Source organism: Dendropsophus ebraccatus, chromosome 3 (genome assembly GCF_027789765.1).
Source record: "Dendropsophus ebraccatus isolate aDenEbr1 chromosome 3, aDenEbr1.pat, whole genome shotgun sequence".
NCBI lineage: Eukaryota > Metazoa > Chordata > Amphibia > Anura > Hylidae > Dendropsophus > Dendropsophus ebraccatus.
The window spans coordinates 1,769,004-1,793,967 of record NC_091456.1 but is presented as its reverse complement, the minus strand read 5'-3'; the positions used below and the strand labels follow the sequence as shown (position 1 = coordinate 1,793,967).

The 24,964-nt window shown below is 48.3% G+C and overlaps 1 protein-coding gene across 2 annotated transcripts in view; it reads right to left on the bottom strand.

Annotated features, from left to right (window-relative positions):
• The window catches only part of SLC27A6 (solute carrier family 27 member 6), a 101,012-nt gene extending 80,127 nt beyond the window's left edge, over window positions 1-20,885 (bottom strand). Inside the window, exons 1-4 of one of the 2 annotated variants that reach the window (XM_069960704.1) lie at window positions 20,610-20,885; window positions 19,919-20,533; window positions 3,774-3,983; window positions 3,008-3,166 (exon numbers count right to left, since the gene is read on the bottom strand). In XM_069960704.1, coding sequence (XP_069816805.1) covers window positions 3,008-3,166; window positions 3,774-3,983; window positions 19,919-20,399 — 850 coding nt within the window. In that variant the 5' untranslated portion in view covers window positions 20,400-20,533; window positions 20,610-20,885. The other variant, XM_069960705.1, reaches the window with a different exon arrangement.
• Between the last annotated feature and the right edge of the window lie 4,079 nt (window positions 20,886-24,964).

Sequence of the window (24,964 nt, the reverse complement as noted above, 5' to 3'; positions counted from 1 at the left end):
TCCTATCTATCTCCTATCTATCTATCTATCTATCTCCTATCTCGTATCTATCTATCTCCTATCTATCTATCTATCTATCTATCTCCTATCTATCTATCTATCTCCTATCTATCTATCTATCTCCTATCTATCTATCTATCTATCTATCTATCTATCTATCTCCTATCTATCTATCTATCTATCTCCTATCTATCTATCTATCTATCTATCTATCTATCTCCTATCTATCTATCTATCTATCTATCTCCTATCTCCTATCTATCTATCTATCTATCTATCCATCCATCTCCTATCTATCTCCTATCTATCTATCTATCTATCTCCTATCTCGTATCTATCTATCTCCTATCTATCTATCTATCTCCTATCTATCTATCTATCTATCTCCTATCTATCTATCTATCTCCTATCTATCTATCTATCTATCTATCTATCCATCTCCTATCTATCTATCTATCTATCTATCTATCTATCTATCTATCTATCTATCCATCTCCTATCTATCTATCTATCTATCTATCTATCTATCTATCTATCTCCTATCTATCTATCTATCTCCTATCTATCTATCTATCTATCTATCTATCTCCTATCTATCTATCTCCTATCTATCTATCTATCTATCTATCTATCTCCTATCTATCTATCTATCTATCTATCTATCTATCTATCTCCTATCTATCTATCTATCTATCTATCTATCTCCTATCTATCTATCTATCTATCTCCTATCTATCTATCTATCTATCTATCTATCTCCTATCTATCTATCTATCTATCTATCTATCTATCTATCTCCTATCTATCTATCTATCTATCTATCTCCTATCTATCTATCTATCTATCTCCTATCTATCTATCTATCTATCTATCTATCTATCTCCTATCTATCTATCTATCTCCTATCTATCTATCTATCTCCTATCTATCTATCTATCTATCTATCTCCTATCTCCTATCTATCTATCTATCCATCCATCTCCTATCTATCTCCTATCTATCTATCTATCTATCTATCTCCTATCTCGTATCTATCTATCTCCTATCTATCTATCTATCTCCTATCTATCTATCTATCTATCTATCTATCTATCTATCTATCTATCTATCTCCTATCTATCTATCTATCTCCTATCTATCTATCTATCTATCTATCTATCTATCTATCTATCTATCCATCTCCTATCTATCTATCTATCTATCTATCTATCTATCCATCTCCTATCTATCTATCTATCTATCTATCTATCTCCTATCTATCTATCTATCTATCTATCTATCTATCTATCTCCTATCTATCTATCTATCTATCTATCTATCTCCTATCTATCTATCTATCTATCTATCTCCTATCTATCTATCTATCTCCTATCTATCTATCTATCTATCTCCTATCTATCTATCTATCTATCTATCTCCTATCTATCTATCTATCTATCTATCTCCTATCTATCTATCTATCTATCTATCTCCTATCTATCTATCTATCTATCTATCTATCTCCTATCTATCTCCTATCTATCTATCTATCTATCTATCTATCTCCTATCTATCTATCTATCTATCTCCTATCTATCTATCTATCTATCTCCTATCTATCTATCTATCTATCTATCTATCTATCTATCTATCTCCTATCTATCTATCTATCTCCTATCTATCTCCTATCTATCTATCTATCTATCTATCTATCTATCTATCTCCTATCTATCTATCTCCTATCTATCTATCTATCTATCTATCTCCTATCTATCTCCTATCTATCTATCTATCTATCTATCTCCTATCTATCTATCTATCTATCTATCTATCTATCTATCTATCTATCTATCTATCTCCTATCTATCTCCTATCTATCTATCTATCTCCTATCTATCTCCTATCTATCTATCTATCTATCTATCTATCTCCTATCTATCTATCTATCTATCTATCTCCAATCTATCTATCTATCTATCTATCTATCTATCTCCCTATCTATCTATCTATCTCCTATCTATCTATCTATCTATCTATCTATCTATCTCCTATCTATCTATCTATCTATCTATCTATCTATCTATCTATCTCCTATCTATCTATCTGTCTATCTATCTATCTGTCTATCTATCTATCTCCTATCTATCTCCTATCTATCTATCTATCTATCTCCTATCTATCTATCTCCTATCTATCTATCTCCTATCTATCTATCTATCTATCTCCTATCTATCACCTATCTATCTCCTATCTATCTATCTGTCTATCTATCTATCTGTCTATCTATCTATCTATCTCCTATCTATCTCCTATCTATCTATCTATCTATCTCCTATCTATCTATCTCCTATCTATCTATCTCCTATCTATCTATCTCCTATCTATCTCCTATCTATATATCTATCTCTCTCCTATCTATCTATCTATCTATCTCCTATCTATCTATCTATCTCCTATCTATCTATCTATCTCCTATCTATCTATCTCCTATCTATCTATCTATCTATCTATCTATCTATCTCCTATCTATCTATCTATCTATCTATCTATCTATCTATCTATCTCCTATCTATCTATCTATCTATCTCCTATCTATCTATCTATCTCCTATCTATCTATCTATCTCCTATCTATCTATCTATCTCCTATCTATCTATCTATCTCCTATCTATCTATCTATCTATCTCCTATCTATCTATCTATCTATCTATCTATCTATCTATCTCCTATCTATCTATCTATCTATCTATCTATCTCCTATCTATCTATCTATCTATCTATCTATCTCCTATCTATCTATCTATCTCCTATCTATCTATCTATCTATCTATCTCCTATCTATCTATCTATCTCCTATCTATCTATCTATCTCCTATCTATCTATCTATCTATCTCCTATCTATCTCCTATCTCCTATCTATCTATCTATCTATCTATCTCCTATCTATCTACTATCTATCTATCTATCTATCTATCTGCTGATAAACATATAACCCCTGTGATAGCAGGTGAAGGAAATGAAGCATACCTAGGTAAACACATCCACCAATCCCAATGAGAGAAGCAGCACTATGATACAAAGGCAGAGTGACGTAGACAATGTCATCCGGAGTGCCTCCAAAGGCCCATATGCCGGCGGCCCCCCGCAGGGCTTGTAGCTGGCTGATAACAGCGGCTTTAGGGAGACCTGGGAAAATAACAGATCAGCCATATCATGTAATGCTAATGATCAATATCATGTAGGAACAACTAAATCCAACAATTACTATGGTGACATCTAGAGGGTTCTATTCCCTTGTGTCCCTGTAGTGCCGGATGCTTAGACTCTATATACTATATTCTTATATTCAACTGCAAAGATACAGCTACTGTAAGCCAAGGGGAATGGCCTCATGTCTGCACCGGCTGGGAATGATATTACTGCTCAATTACAGAGATGTCAACCGGCGGATGAGACCCTCTGTGATCAGGAGATATAGGGAGGAGAGAGCGCAGAAGCGGCAGCGACATCCATCCCCGACCACTCACTAATTCTGACAGTTTCATTATAATCTATGAGACCAAATAGTCAGAATTAGCGAACGTCCAGGGAGTGGATTGCGCTGCTGCTACGCTCTCTCCCCCCTATATCTCCTGATCACAGCGGGTCTCGGCAGCCTGATGTCACATTGTATGTCCAATGACAGTGACTCCTTAGGTAATAGTTCTGGGATGCAATACTAAATGCAGCCACTGAATAGGATATCCCATACGGGATAGGAGAAGAAGCCATGGTGGAGGCCGCACATTCTTACCTGTAGTTCCTGAGGTGAAAATGAACAATGTTGCAGCTTTTAGGCTGCTGACGAAGCGCAGGTTTGGGGGCGCGGGGTCATCGGTCACCAAGTCCAGCTTGTCTAGGACCGTGTTCACTCCTGGCAGACAAGTTTCTGCAGTCATTACCCAAACTGAGATGTTGTCCTCCTGAAGACTCGGCAGGATTTCCTCCAATGACTCCAGCAGATCTGGTGAAACGAATGAAGACGAGATATTCACGACCCGATAAACAATCCAGGTGGTCACAAGTTATCGGTGAAGAGACCGTCTAATAGAACGGCCCATCTAGGAGGGTTATCTTCACCCATACAGCGTATATGACCCCCCCCCCCCTCCATCCATGCTGTGTATATGACCCCCCCTCCATCCATGCCGTGTATATGCCCCCCATCCATGCTGTGTATATGACCCCCCCTCCATCCATGCCGTGTATATGACCCCCCCTCCATCCATGCCATGTATATGCCCCCATCCATGCCGTGTATATGCCCCCCATCCATGCTGTGTATATGACCCCCCCTCCATCCATGCCGTGTATATGACCCCCCCTCCATCCATGCCATGTATATGCCCCCATCCATCCCTGCCGTGTATATGACCCCCCTCCATCCATGCCGTGTATATGCCTCCCATCCATGCCGTGTATATGACCCCCCCTCCATCCATGCCATGTATATGCCCCCCATCTATGCTGTGTATATGACCCCATCCATGCCGTGTATATGACCCCCCCTCCATCCATGCCGTGTATATGCCCCCCATCTATGCTGTGTATATGACCCCCCCTCCATCCATGCCGTGTATATGCCCCCCATCCATGCTGTGTATATGACCCCCCCCTCCATCCATGCCGTGTATATGACCCCCCCTCCATCCATGCCGTGTATATGACCCTCCATCCATACCGTGTATATGACCCCCCCTCCATCCATGCCGTGTATATGACCCCCCCTCCATTCATGCCGTGTATATGCCCCCCATCTATGCTGTGTATATGACCCCCCCTCCATCCATGCCGTGTATATGCCCCCCATCCATGCTGTGTATATGACCCCCCCTCCATCCATGCCGTGTATATGACCCCCCCCTCCATCCATGCCGTGTATATGACCCTCCAGGACTCATTTGGCTGTTCTCCCTGAGTTCAGCAATCTGTTTCTCTTATGCCGTGTATATGACCCCCCCTCCATCCATGCCGTGTATATGACCCTCCAGGACTCATTTGGCTGTTCTCCCTGAGTTCAGCAATCTGTTTCTCTTATGCCGTGTATATGCCCCCCATCCATGCCGTGTATATGACTCCCCCCTCCATCCATGCCATGTATATGACCCCCCTCCATCCATGCCGTGTATATGAACCCCCCCTATCCATGCCGTGTATATGACCCCCCCCTCCATCCATGCCGTGTATATGACCCCCCCTCCATCCATGCTGTGTATATGACCCCCCCTCCATCCATGCTGTGTATATGACCCCCCTCCATCCATGCCGTGTATATGCCCCTCTCCATCCATGCCGTGTATATGAGCCCCCATCCATGCTGTGTATATGACCCCCCCTCCATCCATGCCGTGTATATGACCCCCCCTCCATCCATGCCGTGTATATGCCCCTCTCCATCCATGCCGTGTATATGAGCCCCCATCCATGCTGTGTATATGAGCCCCCCATCCATGCTGTGTATATGACCCCCCTCCATCCATGCTGTGTATATGACCCCCCTCCATCCATGCCATGTATATGACCCCCCCTCCATCCATGCCGTGTATATGACCCCCCCTCCATCCATGCCGTGTATATGACCCCCCCTCCATCCATGCCATGTATATGACCCCCCCCATCCATGCCGTGTATATGACCCCCCCCCATCCATGCCGTGTATATGACCCCCCCCCATCCATGCCGTGTATATGACCCCCCCCATCCATACCGTGTATATGACCCCCCCTCCATCCATGCTGTGTATATGACCCCCCCTCCATGCCGTGTATATGACCCCCCCTCCATCCATGCCGTGTATATGACCCCCCTCCATCCATGCCGTGTACATGACCCCCCATCCATGCCGTGTATATGACCCCCCCTCCATCCATGCCGTGTATATGCCCCTCTCCATCCATGCCGTGTATATGAGCCCCCATCCATGCTGTGTATATGATCCCCCCTCCATCCATGCTGTGTATATGACCCCCCTCCATCCATGCCATGTATATGACCCCCCCTCCATCCATGCCGTGTATATGACCCCCCCTCCATCCATGCCGTGTATATGACCCCCCCTCCATCCATGCCATGTATATGACCCCCCCTCCATCCATGCCATGTATATGACCCCCCCCATCCATGCCGTGTATATGACCCCCCCCATCCATGCCGTGTATATGACCCCCCCCCATCCATACCGTGTATATGACCCCCCCCTCCATCCATGCTGTGTATATGACCCCCCTCCATCCATGCCGTGTATATGAGCCCCCCATCCGTGCTGTGTATACGACCCCCCCTCCATCCATGCCGTGTATATGACCCCCCCTCCATCCATGCCGTGTATATGCCTCCCATCCATGCTGTGTATATGACCCCCCCTCCATCCATGCCGTGTATATGACCCCCCCTCCATCCATGCCGTGTATATGACCCTCCATCCATACCGTGTATATGACCCCCCCTCCATCCATGCCGTGTATATGACCCCCCATCCATCCAGTGTATATGACCCCCCCCTCCATCCATGCCGTGTATATGCCCCCAATCCATGCTGTGTATATGACCCCCCTCCATCCATGCCGTGTATATGACCCCCCCCCTCCATCCATGCCGTGTATATGACCCTCCAGGACTCATTTGGCTGTTCTCCCTGAGTTCAGCAATCTGTTTCTCTTATGCTGTGTATATGACCCCCCCTCCATCCATGCCGTGTATATGACCCCCCCTCCATCCATGCCATGTATATGCCCCCCATCCATGCCGTGTATATGACTCCCCCCTCCATCCATGCCATGTATATGACCCCCCTCCATCCATGCCGTGTATATGAACCCCCCCTATCCATGCCGTGTATATGACCCCCCCCTCCATTCATGCTGTGTATATGACCCCCCCTCCATCCATGCTGTGTATATGACCCCCCTCCATCCATGCCGTGTATATGCCCCTCTCCATCCATGCCGTGTATATGAGCCCCCATCCATGCTGTGTATATGAGCCCCCCATCCATGCCGTGTATATGACCCCCCCCTCCATCCATGCCGTGTATATGACCCCCCCTCCATCCATGCCGTGTATATGCCCCTCTCCATCCATGCCGTGTATATGAGCCCCCATCCATGCTGTGTATATGAGCCCCCCATCCATGCTGTGTATATGACCCCCCCTCCATCCATGCCGTGTATATGACCCCCCTCCATCCATGCCGTGTATATGACCCCCCCCATCCATGCCGTGTATATGACCCCCCCCCATCCATGCCGTGTATATGACCCCCCCCATCCATACCGTGTATATGACCCCCCCTCCATCCATGCTGTGTATATGACCCCCCTCCATCCATGCCGTGTATATGAGCCCCCCATCCGTGCTGTGTATACGACCCCCCCTCCATCCATGCCGTGTATATGACCCCCCTCCATCCATGCCGTGTACATGACCCCCCCTCCATCCATGCCGTGTATATGCCCCTCTCCATCCATGCCGTGTACATGACCCCCCATCCATGCCGTGTATATGAGCCCCCTCCATCCATGCCGTGTATATGAGCCCCCATCCATGCTGTGTATATGACCCCCCATCCATCCATGCCGTGTATATGAGCCCCCATCCATGCTGTGTATATGAGCCCCCCATCCGTGCTGTGTATATAACACCCCCCATCCATGCAGTGTATATGACCCTCCATCCATGCCATGTATATGAGCCCCCATCCATGCTGTGTATATGACCCCCCCTCCATCCATGCCCTGTATATGACGCTCCCCCCATCCATGCCGTGTATATGAGCCCCCATCAATGCCGTGTATATGACCCCCCATCCATCCATGCCGTGTATATGCCCCCCATCCATGCCGTGTATATGACCCCCCCTCCACCCATGCCGTGTATATGACCCCCCCTCCACCCATGGCGTGTATATGACCCCCCCCTCCATCCATGCCGTGTATATGACCCCCCCCCCCTCCACCCATGCCGTGTATATGACCCCCCCCCCCTCCACCCATGCCGTGTATATGACCCCCCCTCCACCCATGCCGTGTATATGACCCCCCCTCCACCCATGCCGTGTATATGACCCCCCCTCCACCCATGCCGTGTATATGACCCCCCCTCCACCCATGCCGTGTATATGACCCCCCCCCACCAATGCCGTGTATATGACCCCCCCTCCATCAATGCCAGGTATATGACCCCCCCTCCATCCATGCTGTGTATATGACCCCCCCTCCACCCATGCCGTGTATATGACCCCCCCTCCACCCATGCCGTGTATATGACCCCCCCTCCATCCATGCCATGTATATGACCCCCCCTCCATCCATGCCGTGTATATGACTCCCCCCTCCATCCATGCTGTGTATATGACCCCCCATCCATGCCGTGTATATGACCCCCCTCCATCCATGCCGTGTATATGACCCCCCCTCCATCCATGCTGTGTATATGACCCCCCCTCCATCCATGCCGTGTATATGACCCCCCCCCATCCATGCCGTGTATATGACCCCCCCCATCCATGCCATGTATATGACCCCCCCCCCATCCATGCCGTGTATATGAGCCCCCCATCCATGCAGTGTATATGAGCCCCCCATCCATGCTGTGTATATAACACCCCCCATCCATGCAGTGTATATGACGCCCCCTGTCATCCATTCAGTGGTGAGTTAAACCATGCATGCCTCCTCCCTCCCCCACCCCTCCTTCAGTGATTGATGTACAGGACTGAGTGCTGAGCTGTAGCATGCATGCCTCCTCCCTCCCCCACCCCTCCTTCAGTGATTGATCTACAGTGCTGAGCTGTAGCATGCATGCCTCCTCCCTCTCCCACCCCTCCTTCAGTGATTGATGTACAGGACTGAGTGCTGAGCTGTAGCATGCATGCCTCCTCCCTCCCCCACCCCTCCTTCAGTGATTGATGTACAGGACTGAGTGCTGAGCTGTAGCATGCATGCCTCCTCCCTCCCCCACCCCTCCTTCAGTGATTGATCTACAGTGCTGAGCTGTAGCATGCATGCCTCCTCCCTCTCCCACCCCTCCTTCAGTGATTGATGTACAGGACTGAGTGCTGAGCTGTAGCATGCATGCCTCCTCCCTCCCCCACCCCTCCTTCAGTGATTGATGTACAGGACTGAGTGCTGAGCTGTAGCATGCATGCCTCCTCCCTCCCCCACCCCTCCTTCAGTGATTGATCTACAGTGCTGAGCTGTAGCATGCATGCCTCCTCCCTCTCCCACCCCTCCTTCAGTGATTGATGTACAGGACTGAGTGCTGAGCTGTAGCATGCATGCCTCCTCCCTCCCCCACCCCTCCTTCAGTGATTGATGTACAGGACTGAGTGCTGAGCTGTAGCATGCATGCCTCCTCCCTCCCCCACCCCTCCTTCAGTGATTGATGTACAGGACTGAGTGCTGAGCTGTAGCATGCATGCCTCCTCCCTCCCCCACCCCTCCTTCAGTGATTGATCTACAGTGCTGAGCATGATATAGAGCTGACAGATTCCCTTTGAAGAGAGGAGGCAAAAAGCTTTTAGATTTGTTCCCCAGCAGCCATCACTGCTTCAACCTCTCACTGATTATAATTGGTTGTTTAGATTTGTTATGGATCCCGCCATTAGGAAGCTGTATGAGGCCGTGTTCACACATGATGTCTTTTTTTTGTGTTTTTGTAGTGATTTGGCATTTTGGGCATTCGAGACATGTTAGTGACATTTTTTCCCCCCATTCTTGACAGAATTGCTGCAAAAATTGCGATATATTACTGCTACTGCGCAACGCACAGTGAAATCGCATCAAAGTCGCTGCAAAGTATATTAATAATGCATAATAAAGGCCAGGTGTGATCCGGGAAGGATGTCTGTCTGCAGTCGCAGCTGTCACTGACTGGTATCACATATCCATCCGCATGCGGCAGCGCATCTGCATATGGACCAGAGAATAGAAAATAATAAAGCTATACTTACCTCTCCAGGCTCCCTGGTGTCCCGCTGCCCGATCCCCCCCAAAGCTGCCGCTGAAGCTTCTGATCCGGTCTCTCAGCCAATCACTGGCCACAGTTCTGTCCCATCTCGGCCATTAATAAATCACAATTATTGCATGTGGGCTAAACACAACCGCATGTGATGTTGGAGACTGTGCACAGCTACGTTCTTACAAATACAGCGCCACCCCTGTCCTCAGGTTGTGTGCGGTATTACACTTTACCTACATTCACTTCGATGAGCTGCAAAACCTTCACCAAAACCAAGGGCAAATGTGGTGCTGTTTTGGGAAGAAAGGGGACATTTTTCCTAAGCCTGGAGAACCCCTTTAAGGCCTTACACCCACGTTGCTTGCACAGTCCACATGATACATGATTGTCCGTTCTGTTGCACACGTCCATATATACAGACTGTGCACACAATGTAGGAGTAAGGGTCCTATTCCATGGGCCGAGCAGGGCCTGATCAATAATGTAAACAAGCGCCGATCTGCTAGATCGCCGCTCATTTACTGGGCCTGTTCCACAGCCTGATGATCATTTAGCGAGGGCTGCAGGGACATCATTACCGATGTCCTTGCAGTCCTTGTTTAAACATCATACATTACCTACACATGTTGCAGGGCTTCTCCTGTGCTCCTTCTTCCTCCTGATCCCGCGCGCAGCAGCTTCGGTGCGGCCTGTCTGAGCTGACGCGGCGGTCCTGACCAGCGATTGGCTGAGCGGTCTGTCAGCTCAGACAGGCCGCACCGGAGCTGCTGCTGCGCGCGGGATCAGGAGGAAGAAGGAGCACAGGAGAAGCCCTGCAACATGTGTAGGTAATGTATGGTGCTTGTGGAACAGTCGGTCACCCGCCGGGCATCGCTATTCCACGCAGCAATGTGCGGGTGGGGACTGATGACTTTAGGTTTGAACCTATATGAAGGATCAGCCGATTCGGCAGATTATCGCTCCGTGGAATAGGCCCCTAAGGCCGAGGGCTGTATGCAATCACCTGTGTGACACCATGCCCCCTAGTGTTCTCCAATGGCACTGCACTGCTGCCAGGACTGGAGGGCCACATCGCACTGATATCTGAGGGGCGCCTTAATCTGCATGGACGCAGATGTTTCCTTATTTAATAAAACGTAATCCACATTGCTGCTCATATATTCTGCTCCATAATTGACCCCGATCTGCTGTAACTGGCAGCCTGACCTCTGACCTCCAAAACAACTAAGAAAGACCTCCGGGCAGTAAGAGAGGAGCAGGCCGGGTCACATGCATGGTCAGGTCTGTTATGTGGCATGAGATGTGTAGTATAAGAACACATGGCGGGCGGGCGGGCAGGGAACGGGAACAGGGTGTCCTGGGACCCAGGATTAACCCCTTCATCACCGAGCCATAAAGAAGCAGAAAGAGGGAAGGGATATTCTGGGGCAATAAACTAGAAGGACCCCGACACTCCTCCTCAGGGTTTTCCACTGTCCTTATGCAGACGCCCCCCGTCCTTATGCAGATGACCCCCCGTCCTTATGCAGATGACCCCCCGTCCTTATGCAGATGACCCCCCCGTCCTTATGCAGATGACCCCCCCCCCGTCCTTATGCAGATGACCCCCCCGTCCTTATGCAGATGACCCCCCCGTCCTTATGCAGATGACCCCCCCCGTCCTTATGCAGATGACCCCCCGTCCTTATGCAGCCGCCTCCCCATCCTTAAGTCCCCAAAGTCCACGTAACGCTGGGGCTTACACACCGATCCAAACCAGGGCGGGCCCATCACCAGAGACGTCGCAGTGCAGAGATAGCGCGGTGCCAGTGCCAATGTGACTGCATGAGGGGCAGCAGAGACTCAGAGGTGACCCCGACCCAAGAGTATATACCCCCAACCCAGACTATACAGCCCAGACTATACCCGGTGTATATACCCCCAGCCCAGACTATACCCGGGGTAACAGAGTATATACCCCCAGCCCAGACTATACCCGGTGTAATAGAGTATATACCCCCAGCCCAGACTATACCTGGTGTAACAGAGTATATACCCCCAGCCCAGACTATACCCAGTGTAACAGAGTATATACCCCCAGCCCAGACTATACCCGGTGTAACAGAGTATATACCCCCAGCCCAGACTATACCCGGGGTAACAGAGTATATACCCCCAGCCCAGACTATACCCGGTGTAACAGAGTATATACCCCCAGCCCAGACTATACCCAGTGTATATACCCCCAGCCCAGACTATACCCGGTGTAACACAGTATATACCCCAGCCCAGACTATACCCGGTGTAACAGAGTATATACCCCCAGCCCAGACTATACCCGGTGTAACAGAGTATATACCCCCAGCCCAGACTATACCCGGTGTAACACAGTATATACCCCCAGCCCAGACTATACCCGGTGTAACAGAGTATATACCCCCAGCCCAGACTATACCCGGGGTAACAGAGTATATACCCCCAGCCCAGACTATACCCGGTGTAACAGAGTATATACCCCCAGCCCAGACTATACCCGGTGTAACACAGTATATACCCCCAGCCCAGACTATACACGATGTAACAGAGTATATACCCCCAGCCCAGACTATACCCGGTGTATATACCCCCAGCCCAGACTATACCCGGTGTAACACAGTATATACCCCCAGCCCAGACTATACCCGGTGTAACACAGTATATACCCCCAGCCCAGACTATACCCAGTGTAACAGAGTATATACCCCCAGCCCAGACTATACCCGGTGTAACACAGTATATACCCCCAGCCCAGACTATACACGATGTAACAAAGTATATACCCCCAGCCCAGACTATACCCAGTGTATATACCCCCAGCCCAGACTATACCCGGTGTAACACAGTATATACCCCCAGCCCAGACTATACACGATGTAACAGAGTATATACCACCAGCCCAGACTATACCCGGTGTAACAGAGTATATACCCCCAGCCCAGACTATACCCGGTGTATATACCCCCCAGCCCAGACTATACCCGGTGTATATACCCCCAGCCCAGACTATGTATATTTTGGCCTAGGCTAGATTATACCCCCATGATAGCAGCAGCAGTGAGTGATAGACACAAGAATTACTTACTTTCTCACCATATTATTGGGGATTCGGCTTTGTCTGTGATATTAGGGAGAAGCTGCTGATGGAAATCTTACACATCTAATCACATAGGAGATTTATCAGACATGGTGTATAGTGACACTGGCAACCAATCAGATTCCACCTCTTATTCCTCACAGACTCTTTGGAAAATGGAAGGTGGAATCTGATTGGTTGCCGGGGGCGACTGAGCCAGTGTCACTATACACCATGTCTGATAAATCTCCCCCATACGGCGCATGTATCATTGTGTTTGCACAATTTTTTTTTTTTTACTAATAAGGAGATTTTGTGACTTCATAAATATCTGTCCCGGACTTAAGGATTTTGTGCTATTTTACATCAGTTTCCACTGTCTGCACCGTTTTTCAATGTTTGCAGGGGGGGGGGGGGGGTTGTTCTATTAACCGGTTTTCATTAGATTTATCATGTGCAAAATCCTACCCCAATGTAGATTTTTAGCCAAGCTGTTTTAGGCTGGGTTCACACTGTGTTTTTGCAGTCCATTCCACCCCCATACATTTTTTGAAAATTGGATGAAAACAAGGAAGAGTTTGGATCCCTCCATTTTGATCAGTTTTTCCATTAACTTCCATAATAAAAAAAGGATCAAAAAACAGATGAAAATTCATGTTTTTTTTAGCATACACAAAAAATGCAGTTGATCGTGTTTTTGTGTACACTAAAAAGATGCGTTTTGATCCATTTTTCAATCCGTTTTTTTTATTTGCAAACAAAGGATAAAAAAAACGGACTGCAAAAAATGCTGTGTGAACCCGGCCTTAGGAATAAATGTGCAAGATGTATCAAGGCACTTGCGTCCAATGATGATTTCTGCGCAACAACCGTAAAATTTTGCGCAGCCCATAAAAACCTATTTCTGCTCAAAAAAATTGTGCAGATGATGCAGTGATGGGACAGCGCCACCTACTGTCAGTACAATGTAACCTGATGGGACAGCGCCACCTACTGTCAGTACAATGTAACCTGATGGGACAGCGCCACCTACTGTCAGTACAATGTAAGCTGATGGGACAGCGCCACCTACTGTCAGTACAATGTAAGCTGATGGGACAGCGCCACCTACTGTCAGTACAATGTAAGCTGATGGGACAGCGCCACCTACTGTCAGTATAATGTAACCTGATGGGACAGCGCCACCTACTGTCAGTACAATGTAAGCTGATGGGACAGCGCCACCTACTGTCAGTACAATGTAACCTGATGGGACAGCGCCACCTACTGTCAGTACAATGTAAGCTGATGGGACAGCGCCACCTACTGTCAGTATAATGTAACCTGATGGGACAGCGCCACCTACTGTCAGTACAATGTAAGCTGATGGGACAGCGCCACCTACTGTCAGTATAATGTAAGCTGATGGGACAGCGCCATCTACTGTCAGTATAATGTAAGCTGATGGGACAGCGCCACCTACTGTCAGTACAATGTAAGCTGATGGGACAGCGCCACCTACTGTCAGTACAATGTAAGCTGATGGGACAGCGCCACCTACTGTCAGTGCAATGTAAGCTGATGGGACAGCGCCACCTACTGTCAGTACAATGTAAGCTGATGGGACAGCGCCACCTACTGTCAGTATAATGTAACCTGATGGGACAGCGCCACCTACTGTCAGTACAATGTAAGCTGATGGGACAGCGCCACCTACTGTCAGTATAAGGTAAGCTGATGGGACAGCGCCACCTACTGTCAGTATAAGGTAAGCTGATGGGACAGCGCCATCTACTGTCAGTATAATGTAAGCTGATAGGACAGCGCCACCTACTGTCAGTGCAATGTAAGCTGATGGGACAGCGCCACCTACTGTCAGTGCAATGTAACCTGATGTGACAGCGCCACCTACTGTCAGTTCCATTTAACAACTGTACTGTATTTTCCAACAAGAGGAAGCAGCTGTGTGTCAGAGAATGTTAAAAAAAAAAAAAATCTGCGCACTTTTAAAAAAATTTGAGAAATTTAGAGATAAAGTTAGAAAACCTGTAAAGTGATAACATTATGACCTGGAGGGATATATTCTGGCCTGGGCTATGTTACACCCCCTGGTATAGTATATATCCCCTCCTGTATACTGTGGCCTGGGCTATGTTACACCCCCGGTATAGTATATATCCCTCCTGTATACTGTGGCCTGGGCTATGTTACACCCCCTGGTATAGAATATATCCCCTCCTGTATACTGTGGCCTGGGCTATGTTACATCCCCTGGTATAGTATATATCCCCTCCTGTATACTGTGGCCTGGGCTATGTTACACCCCCGGTATAGTATATATCCCTCCTGTATACTGTGGCCTGGGCTATGTTACACCCCCTGGTATAGAATATATCCCTCCTGTATACTGTAGCCTGGGCTATGTTACATCCCCCAGTATAGAATATATCCCCTCCTGTATACTGTAGCCTGGGCTATGTTACACCCCCTGGTATAGAATATATCCCCTCCTGTATACTGTGGCCTGGGCTATGTTACATCCCCCGGTATAGTATATATCCCTCCTGTATACTGTGGCCTGGGCTATGTTACACCCCCCCCCCCCCCCCCCGGTATAGAATATATCCCCTCCTGTATACTGTGGCCTGGGCTATGTTACACCCCCTGGTATAGAATATATCCCCTCCTGTATACTGTAGCCTGGGCTATGTTACACCCCCTGGTATAGAATATATCCCCTCCTGTATACTGTGGCCTGGGCTATGTTACATCCCCCGGTATAGTATATATCCCTCCTGTATACTGTGGCCTGGGCTATGTTACATCCCCCGGTATAGTATATATCCCCTCCTGTATACTGTGGCCTGGGCTATGTTACACCCCCTGGTATAGAATATATCCCTCCTGTATACTGTGGCCTGGGCTATGTTACATCCCCTGGTATAGTATATATCCTCCTGTATACTGTGGCCTGGGCTATGTTACACCCCCTGGTATAGTATATATCCCTCCTGTATACTGTGGCCTGGGCTATGTCACACCCCCGGTATACTATATATATATCCCCTCCTGTATAGTGTGGCCTGGGCTATGTTACACCCCCCGGTATAGAATATATCCCCTCCTGTATACTGTGGCCTGGGCTATGTTACAACCCCCTGGTATAGTATATATCCGCCCCGGCATATACTGTGGCCTGGGCTATGTTACACCCCCCCCCCCCCCCCGGTATAGTATATATCCCTCCTGTATACTGTGGCCTGGGCTATGTTACACCCCCCCCCCCCCCCACCCCCCGGTATAGTATATATCCCCTCCTGTATACTGTGGCCTGGGCTATGTTACATCCCCTGGTATAGAATATATCCCCTCCTGTATACTGTGGCCTGGGCTATGTTACACCCCCGGTATAGTATATATCCTCCTGTATACTGTGGCCTGGGCTATGTTACATCCCCCGGTATAGAATATATCCCCTCCTGTATACTGTGGCCTGGGCTATGTTACACCCCCCGGTATAGTATATATCCCCTCCTGTATACTGTGGCCTGGGCTATGTTACACCCCCGGTATAGTATATATCCCCTCCTGTATACTGTAGCCTGGGCTATGTTACATCCCCTGGTATAGAATATATCCCCTCCTGTATACTGTGGCCTGGGCTATGTTACATCCCTGGTATAGTATATATCCCCTCCTGTATACTGTGGCCTGGGCTATGTTACATCCCCCCGGTATAGTATATATCCCCTCCTGTATACTGTGGCCTGGGCTATGTTACATCCCTGGTATAGTATATATCCCCTCCTGTATACTGTGGCCTGGGCTATGTTACACCCCCCGGTATAGTATATATCCCTCCTGTATACTGTGGCCTGGGCTATGTTACATCCCCCCGGTATAGTATATATCCCCTCCTGTATACTGTGGCCTGGGTCAGAACTGAGAAAACCAGTGACATGATAGCTTGAAGGGATATAGTCTGGTGGGGTATACTGTGGCCTGGGCTAAACTGTCCCCAGGTTTATAGTATGGCCTAGGCTATATTACACCCCTGTATATGAAAATATATGCCCTGGTGTATACTGTGGCCTGGGCCAGGGGTGATAAAGCCAGTGAAGTAACAGTATGGTCCAGAGAGTTATAGCATGGCCTAGGCTGTGTTACACCCCCAGGTTTATAGTTTATCCTCCAGGGTATACTGTGGCCTGGTTCAACATTAGATGGATATATTCTGGCCTGGATGGGTATGCTCTGGTCTAGGCTATGTTACACCCCAGGGTATAGTCTGGCCTAGGCTATGTTACACCCCGGGGTATAGTCTGGCCTAGGCTATGTTACACCCCGGGGTATAGTTTGGCCTAGGCTATGTTACACCCCGGGGTATACTCTGGTCTAGGCTGTGTTACACCCCGGGGTATAGTTTGGCCTAGGCTATATTACACCCCGGGGTATAGTCTGGCCTAGGCTATGTTACACCCCAGGGTATAGTTTGGCCTAGGCTATGTTACACCCCGGGGTATAGTGTGGCCTAGGCTGTGTTACACCCTGGGGTATAGTCTGGCCTAGGCTATGTTACACCCCGGGGTATAGTCTGGCCTAGGCTATGTAACACACCGCGGTATAGTTTGGCCTAGGCTATGTTACACCCCGGGGTATAGTTTGACCTAGGCTATGTTACACCCCTGGGTATAGTTTGGCCCAGGCTATGTTACAACCCAGGGTATAGTCTGGTCTACGCTATGTTACTCCTCAGGGTATAGTTTGGCCTAGGCTATGTTACACCCCGGGGTATAGTGTGGCCTAGGCTGTGTTACACCCTGGGGTATAGTCTGGCCTAGGCTATGTTACACCCCGGGGTATAGTCTGGCCTAGGCTATGTAACACACCGCGGTATAGTTTGGCCTGGGCTATGTTACACCCCGGGGTATAGTTTGACCTAGGCTATGTTACACCCCTGGGTATAGTTTGGCCCAGGCTATGTTACAACCCGGGGTATAGTCTGGCCTAGGCTATGTTACACCCCAGGGTATAGTTTGGCCTAGGCTATATTACACCCCGGGGTATAGTCTTGCCTAGGCTATATTACACCCCGGGGTATAGTCTGGCCTAGGCTATGTTACACCCCGGGGTATAGTTTGGCCTAGGCTATGTTACACCCCGGGGTATAGTTTGGCCTAGGCTCTGTTACACCCCGGGGTATACTCTGGTCTAGGCTATGTTACACCCCGGGGTATAGTTTGGCCTAGGCTATGTTACACCCCGGGATATAGTGTGGCCTAGGCTATGTTACACCCCTGGGTATAGTTTGGCCCAGGCTATATTACAACCCGTGGTATAGTTTGGCCTAGGCTATATTACACCCCGGGGTATAGTCTGGCCATGTTACACCCCGGGGTATAGTCTGGCCATGTTACACCCCGGGGTATAGTTTGGCCTAGGCTATATTACACCCCGGGGTATAGTCTGGCCTAGGCTATGTTACACCCCTGGGTATAGTCTGGTCTAGGCTATGTAACACACCACGGTATAGTTTGGCCTAGGCTATGTTACACCCCGGGGTATACTCTGGCCTAGGCTATGTTACACCCGGGTATAGTCTGGCCTAGGCTATGTTACACCCCGGGGTATAGTCTGGCCATGTTACACCCCGGGGTATAGTCTGGCCATGTTACACCCCGGGGTATAGTTTGGCCTAGGCTATATTACACCCCGGGGTATAGTCTGGCCTAGGCTATGTTACACCCCTGGGTATAGTCTGGTCTAGGCTATGTAACACACCGCGGTATAGTTTGGCCTAGGCTATGTTACACCCCGGGGTATACTCTGGCCTAGGCTATGTTACACCCGGGTATAGTCTGGCCTAGGCTATGTTACACCCCGGGGTATACTCTGGCCTAGGCTATGTTACACCCGGGTATAGTCTGGCCTAGGCTATGTTACACCCCGGGGTATAGTCTGGCCATGTTACACCCCGGGGTATAGTCTGGCCATGTTACACCCCGGGGTATAGTTTGGCCTAGGCTATATTACACCCCGGGGTATAGTCTGGCCTAGGCTATGTTACACCCCTGGGTATAGTCTGGTCTAGGCTATGTAACACACCGCGGTATACTCTGGCCTAGGCTATGTTACACCCCGGGGTATACTCTGGCCTAGGCTATGTTACACCCGGGTATAGTCTGGTCTAGGCTATGTTACACGCCGGGGGATAGTCTGACCTAGGCTATGTTACACCCCAGGGTATAGTTTGGCCTACGCTATGTTACACCCCGGGGTATAGTTTGGCCTAGGCTATGTTACACCCCAGGGTATAGTTTGGCCTACGCTATGTTACACCCCGGGGTATAGTCTGGCCTAGGCTGTGTTACACCCCGGGGTATAGTCTGGTCTAGGCTATGTAACACACCGCGGTATAGTTTGGCCTAGGCTATGTTACACCCCGGGGTATACTCTAGCCTAGGCTATGTTACACCCCGGGGTATAGTCTGGCCTAGGCTGTGTTACACCCCGGGGTATAGTCTGGTCTAGGCTATGTTACACCCCACGGTATAGTTTGGCCTAGGCTATGTTACACCCCGGGGTATAGTCTGGTCTAGACTGTTACACCCCGGGGTATGGTCTGGTCTAGGCTATGTTACACCAGGCCACCGTATCAGCCACCTATCAGGGATTGATGGTCCAGTCTGTGGAAAGGCCCTCATTCCTTGTTGCCCAGAAAACCCCTTGAAGTCCATCCAATGTTCCCCATGACCTCCTCACCGTTACACAGCAGTCCTAGCTACGTCTGTGGTATCGTGTAGCAGCAGATATTCCTGGTACCATTGCAGTATACTAGTCTGTGAGACCCCACCACATGTTGGCCACGTTACCTGCTCCCACAATGAGGATCTTGGCTCCGCAGCTATGGAAGCAATGCAATAAGGATCTGGAACGGATGTTGTAGTTAAGAAACGCCACCAAGCATCCAAGTTTAGCCAAACCAAACCAGACATTGATGAAGTCTGGTTCATTGTTCATGAGCATAGCCACGGTGTCGCCCTTCTTCAGCGCTGTGTACTTCATGAACACGTTGGCCACCCTATTGCTTCTTCTGTCCATTTCCCCATACGTATAGACCTGTCCATGGAATATGAGGAACGCCTTATCGGGGATGCGCCGGGCTTGCTGCACAAAGCGATCCACCACACTAACCACGTGACCCGTCCTCTTATAGATCTCAATCTGAACGCCATAGCGGATCACTTTTAACAGGTATTTCAGATCAAGCCAGAAATATGGGAAACATCGCTTCTGGAGGAAATGGAGAGCGGCCAAGCCGGTGACAAGTCCGGTTATCCAACCGAGAGCCATGGAGCCGCAGCCAAGACCAGACGTATGGAAGGAAAGTGTGAGGGCACAAGCAACTCAGTGGAGAACTCAGAGAAGGCAGAGTGTGGATAGTGCCATAGATGACTAGTGGTGGGGGCTGTCCGAGGGTCCGGGATCTGGAATAGAGAGAACGTCAATAACCACCAGCTCTCCAGTACAAGCGCAGAGAGGGATGAGGAGCGGAGGATCTACCTTGTGTCTCAGCAGCAGAGGATCAGAGGATCGGAGCAGGGCAGCGAGCTCTTCTAAGTTGTTCTCTGTCCGTTCTCTGTCCGTGCAGCTCTTTACATAAGTGAACGCCTGGGAGCGTAGTCTGTCCTGGGTGCCATGCTTCTCTCTGCCAGTCTGCTGGGCTCTGCGTCCCCCCCGTCAGCCGGAGAGGGAAGCATTATGGGCTCATTTCTTTCAAAAAAGGGTCTGGAAGCTGCGTGTGAGCTGTGGAATCTGCCCCCTCCCCACTCAGAGCCCCGCCCACTTGTTTACAAGCCAAAGCTTAGATAACACCCAGATGGACCCAGCAGCAACCGAGGAAGGGAGGGAGCCGAGAGGAAGTGCGACAAGTTACACAATGACTGAGGAGCTTCCCGGGACGTGCCAGGATAATAGCCCCCCCCCCCTGCCGCTCATCTAGTTACTTACTGCTGAGAGAGGCCACTTACCTTACACTGGGATCACACACCGCAGGTTGCTGCCAAAGTCCAGAGCCGCTTCATGTAGGATGGAAGATATAAGGGACGACGCGGGCTTCTCTGTCCTGTTTGATCCAATTCTGGTTTTAGCACAAAAACTGCCGTATGTGAAATCAGTCTGGGCTATGCTCCCACACTTTATCAGGCTATGCTCCCATACACTATATTAGGCTATGCTCCCACACTTTATCAGGCTATGCTCCCATACACTATATTGGGCTATGCTCCCACACACCGTATTGGGCTATGCTCCCACACACCGTATTGGGCTATGCTCCCACACACCGTATTGGGCTATGCTCCCACACACCGTATTGGGCTATGCTCCCACACACCGTATTGGGCTATGCTCCCACACACCGTATTGGGCTATGCTCCCACACACCGTATTGGGCTATGCTCCCACACACCGTATTGGGCTATGCTCCCACACACCGTATTGGGCTATGCTCCCACACACCGTATTGGGCTATGCTCCCACACACCGTATTGGGCTATGCTCCCACACACCGTATTGGGCTATGCTCCCACACACCGTATTGGGCTATGCTCCCACACACCGTATTGGGCTATGCTCCCACACACCGTATTGGGCTATGCTCCCACACACCGTATTGGGCTATGCTCCCACACACCGTATTGGGCTATGCTCCCACACACCGTATTGGGCTATGCTCCCACACACCGTATTGGGCTATGCTCCCACACACCGTATTGGGCTATGCTCCCACACACCGTATTGGGCTATGCTCCCACACACCGTATTGGGCTATGCTCCCACACACCGTATTGGGCTATGCTCCCACACACCGTATTGGGCTATGCTCCCACACACCGTATTGGGCTATGCTCCCACACACCGTATTGGGCTATGCTCCCACACACCGTATTGGGCTATGCTCACACACACCGTATTGGGCTATGCTCGCACACCCTACACCGTACTATGGCCTCTCCATGGCGTGTAATACACCTATGCTCTGGGCATGCAAGATCCGTCTAATATGTGCAAAATAATTGCACCACCTGGGTGAGACAGGCGAAGAGCACGACCAAGTAGGGGCAGCCACTCCCCCAACTGCAACACAGAAAAAAAGAAAAAAATTGGTCAGCTCTCCTAGAACACAGTTTTTTTTGGCAGTGGGGGGGGCTGCTTTTAACTATTTTCCTGTCTGTGGTGGGTCTCTATCTTGCTGTTGCATTTTTCTGTGTTTTTGTGTGTTTGCAATTTCAGCCATGGCAACGTGCTCCTGCCTAGTGTGAACGGAGTTCTAGGAGAGCTGACCGATTTTTTCTTTTTTTTTTTTTCTTTGCTCACACACATTATCAGGCTATGAACCCACACGGTATCAGACTATGCTACCTCACTGTATCAGGCTTTGCTCACACACACAGTATTAGGCTATGCTCACACACAGTATTAGGCTATGCTCACACACACTGTATTAGGCTATGCTCACACACACAGTATTAGGCTATGCTCACACACACAGTATTAGGCTATGCTCACACACACTGTATTAGGCTATGCTCACACACACACACAGTATTAGGCTATGCTCACACACAGTATTAGGCTATGCTCACACACAGTATTAGGCTATGCTCACACACACTGTATTAGGCTATGCTCACACACACTGTATTAGGCTATGCTCACACACACAGTATTAGGCTATGCTCACACACACAGTATTAGGCTATGCTCACACACACACACACACACACAGTATTAGGCTATGCTCATACACACACACACACACACACTATTAGGCTATGCACACACACACACACACAAACACACACACACACACACACAGTATTAGGCTATGCTCACACACACACACACAAAGTATTAGGCTATGCCCACACACAGTATTAGGCTATGCTCACACACACACACACACACACACACACACACACACACAGTATTAGGCTATGCACACACACAAACACACACACACATACAGTATTAGGCTATGCACACACACACACACACACACACACACATACAGTATTAGGCTATGCACACACACACACACACACACAGTATTAGGCTATGCACACACACACACACACACACACACACACACACACAGTATTAGGCTATGCTCACACACACACACACACACAAAGTATTAGGCTATGCTCACATACAGGATTAGGCTATGCTCACACACTGTATTGTGCTCAGTATTTTGCAACCAAAACCAGGACTGGATTGAAAACACAGAAAGGCTATGCTCACACAAAGCTGACATTGAGTGGATGGCTGCCATTTAACCCTTTAAAGACAATTTTCATTTTTGCATAAAATATGCTGTGAATCCAGAAAAAAAAATTATATGTGGTGAGAAATTAAAAGAAATTTTTATTTTTGGCATTTGGGGTAAAGGGCTGGCTATAGGGTTGTGTTCGTGCTGTTTGCCCCATGGTAAAACTGACATGTTATCTATGTTCCCCACATCAGTACAATTACAGCGATGTGTAACTTTTGCTTTATTTGATTTTTTTTTTTATTTCATTTTATTTTATTTAAAATCCCTCTATTCCCCTCTGTATAACGCTGTAATCCTGTGCTCTATTCCCTCTGTATAACGCTGTTATCCTGTGCTCTATTCCCCTCTGTATAACGCTGTAATCCTGTGCTCTATTCCCTCTGTATAACGCTGTAATCCTGTGCTCTATTCCCTCTGTATAACACTGTAATCCTGTGCTCTATTCCCTCTGTATAACGCTGTTATCCTGTGCTCTATTCCCTCCTTATAACGCTGTTATCCTGTGCTCTATTCCCTCCTTATAACGCTTTTATCCTGTGCTCTATTCCCTCTGTATAACGCTGTTATCCTGTGCTCTATTCCCTCTGTATAACACTGTAATCCTGTGCTCTATTCCCTCTGTATAACGCTGTTATCCTTTGCTCTATTCCCTCTGTATAACGCTGTTATCCTTTGCTCTATTCCCTCTGTATAACGCTGTTATCCTGTGCTCTATTCCCTCTGTATAACGCTGTTATCCTGTGCTCTATTCCCTCTGTATAACGCTGTTATCCTGTGCTCTATTCCCTCTGTATAACGCTGTTATCCTGTGCTCTATTCCCTCTGTATAACACTGTAATCCTGTGCTCTATTCCCTCTGTATAACACTGTAATCCTGTGCTCTATTCCCTCTGTATAACGCTTTTATCCTGTGCTCTATTCCCTCTGTATAACGCTGTTATCCTGTGCTCTATTCCCTCTGTATAACGCTGTTATCCTTTGCTCTATTCCCTCTGTATAACGCTGTTATCCTTTGCTCTATTCCCTCTGTATAACGCTGTTATCCTTTGCTCTATTCCCTCCTTATAACGCTGTTATCCTGTGCTCTATTCCCCTCTGTATAACACTGTTATCCTGTGCTCTATTCCCTCTGTATAACGCTGTTATCCTTTGCTCTATTCCCTCTGTATAACGCTGTTATCCTTTGCTCTATTCCCTCTGTATAACGCTGTTATCCTTTGCTCTATTCCCTCCATATAACGCTGTTATCCTGTGCTCTATTCCCCTCCGTATAACGCTGTTATCCTGTGCTCTATTCCCTCCATATAATGCTGTTATCCTGTGCTCTATTCCCTCTGTATAACACTGTTATCCTGTGCTCTATTCCCCCTGTATAACACTGTTATCCTTTGCTCTATTCCCTCCTTATAACGCTGTTATCCTTTGCTCTATTCCCTCTGTATAACGCTGTTATCCTGTGCTCTATTCCCTCTGTATAACGCTGTCATCCTGTGCTCTATTCCCTCTGTATAACGCTGTTATCCTTTGCTCTATTCCCTCTGTATAACGCTGTTATCCTGTGCTTTATTCCCTCTGTATA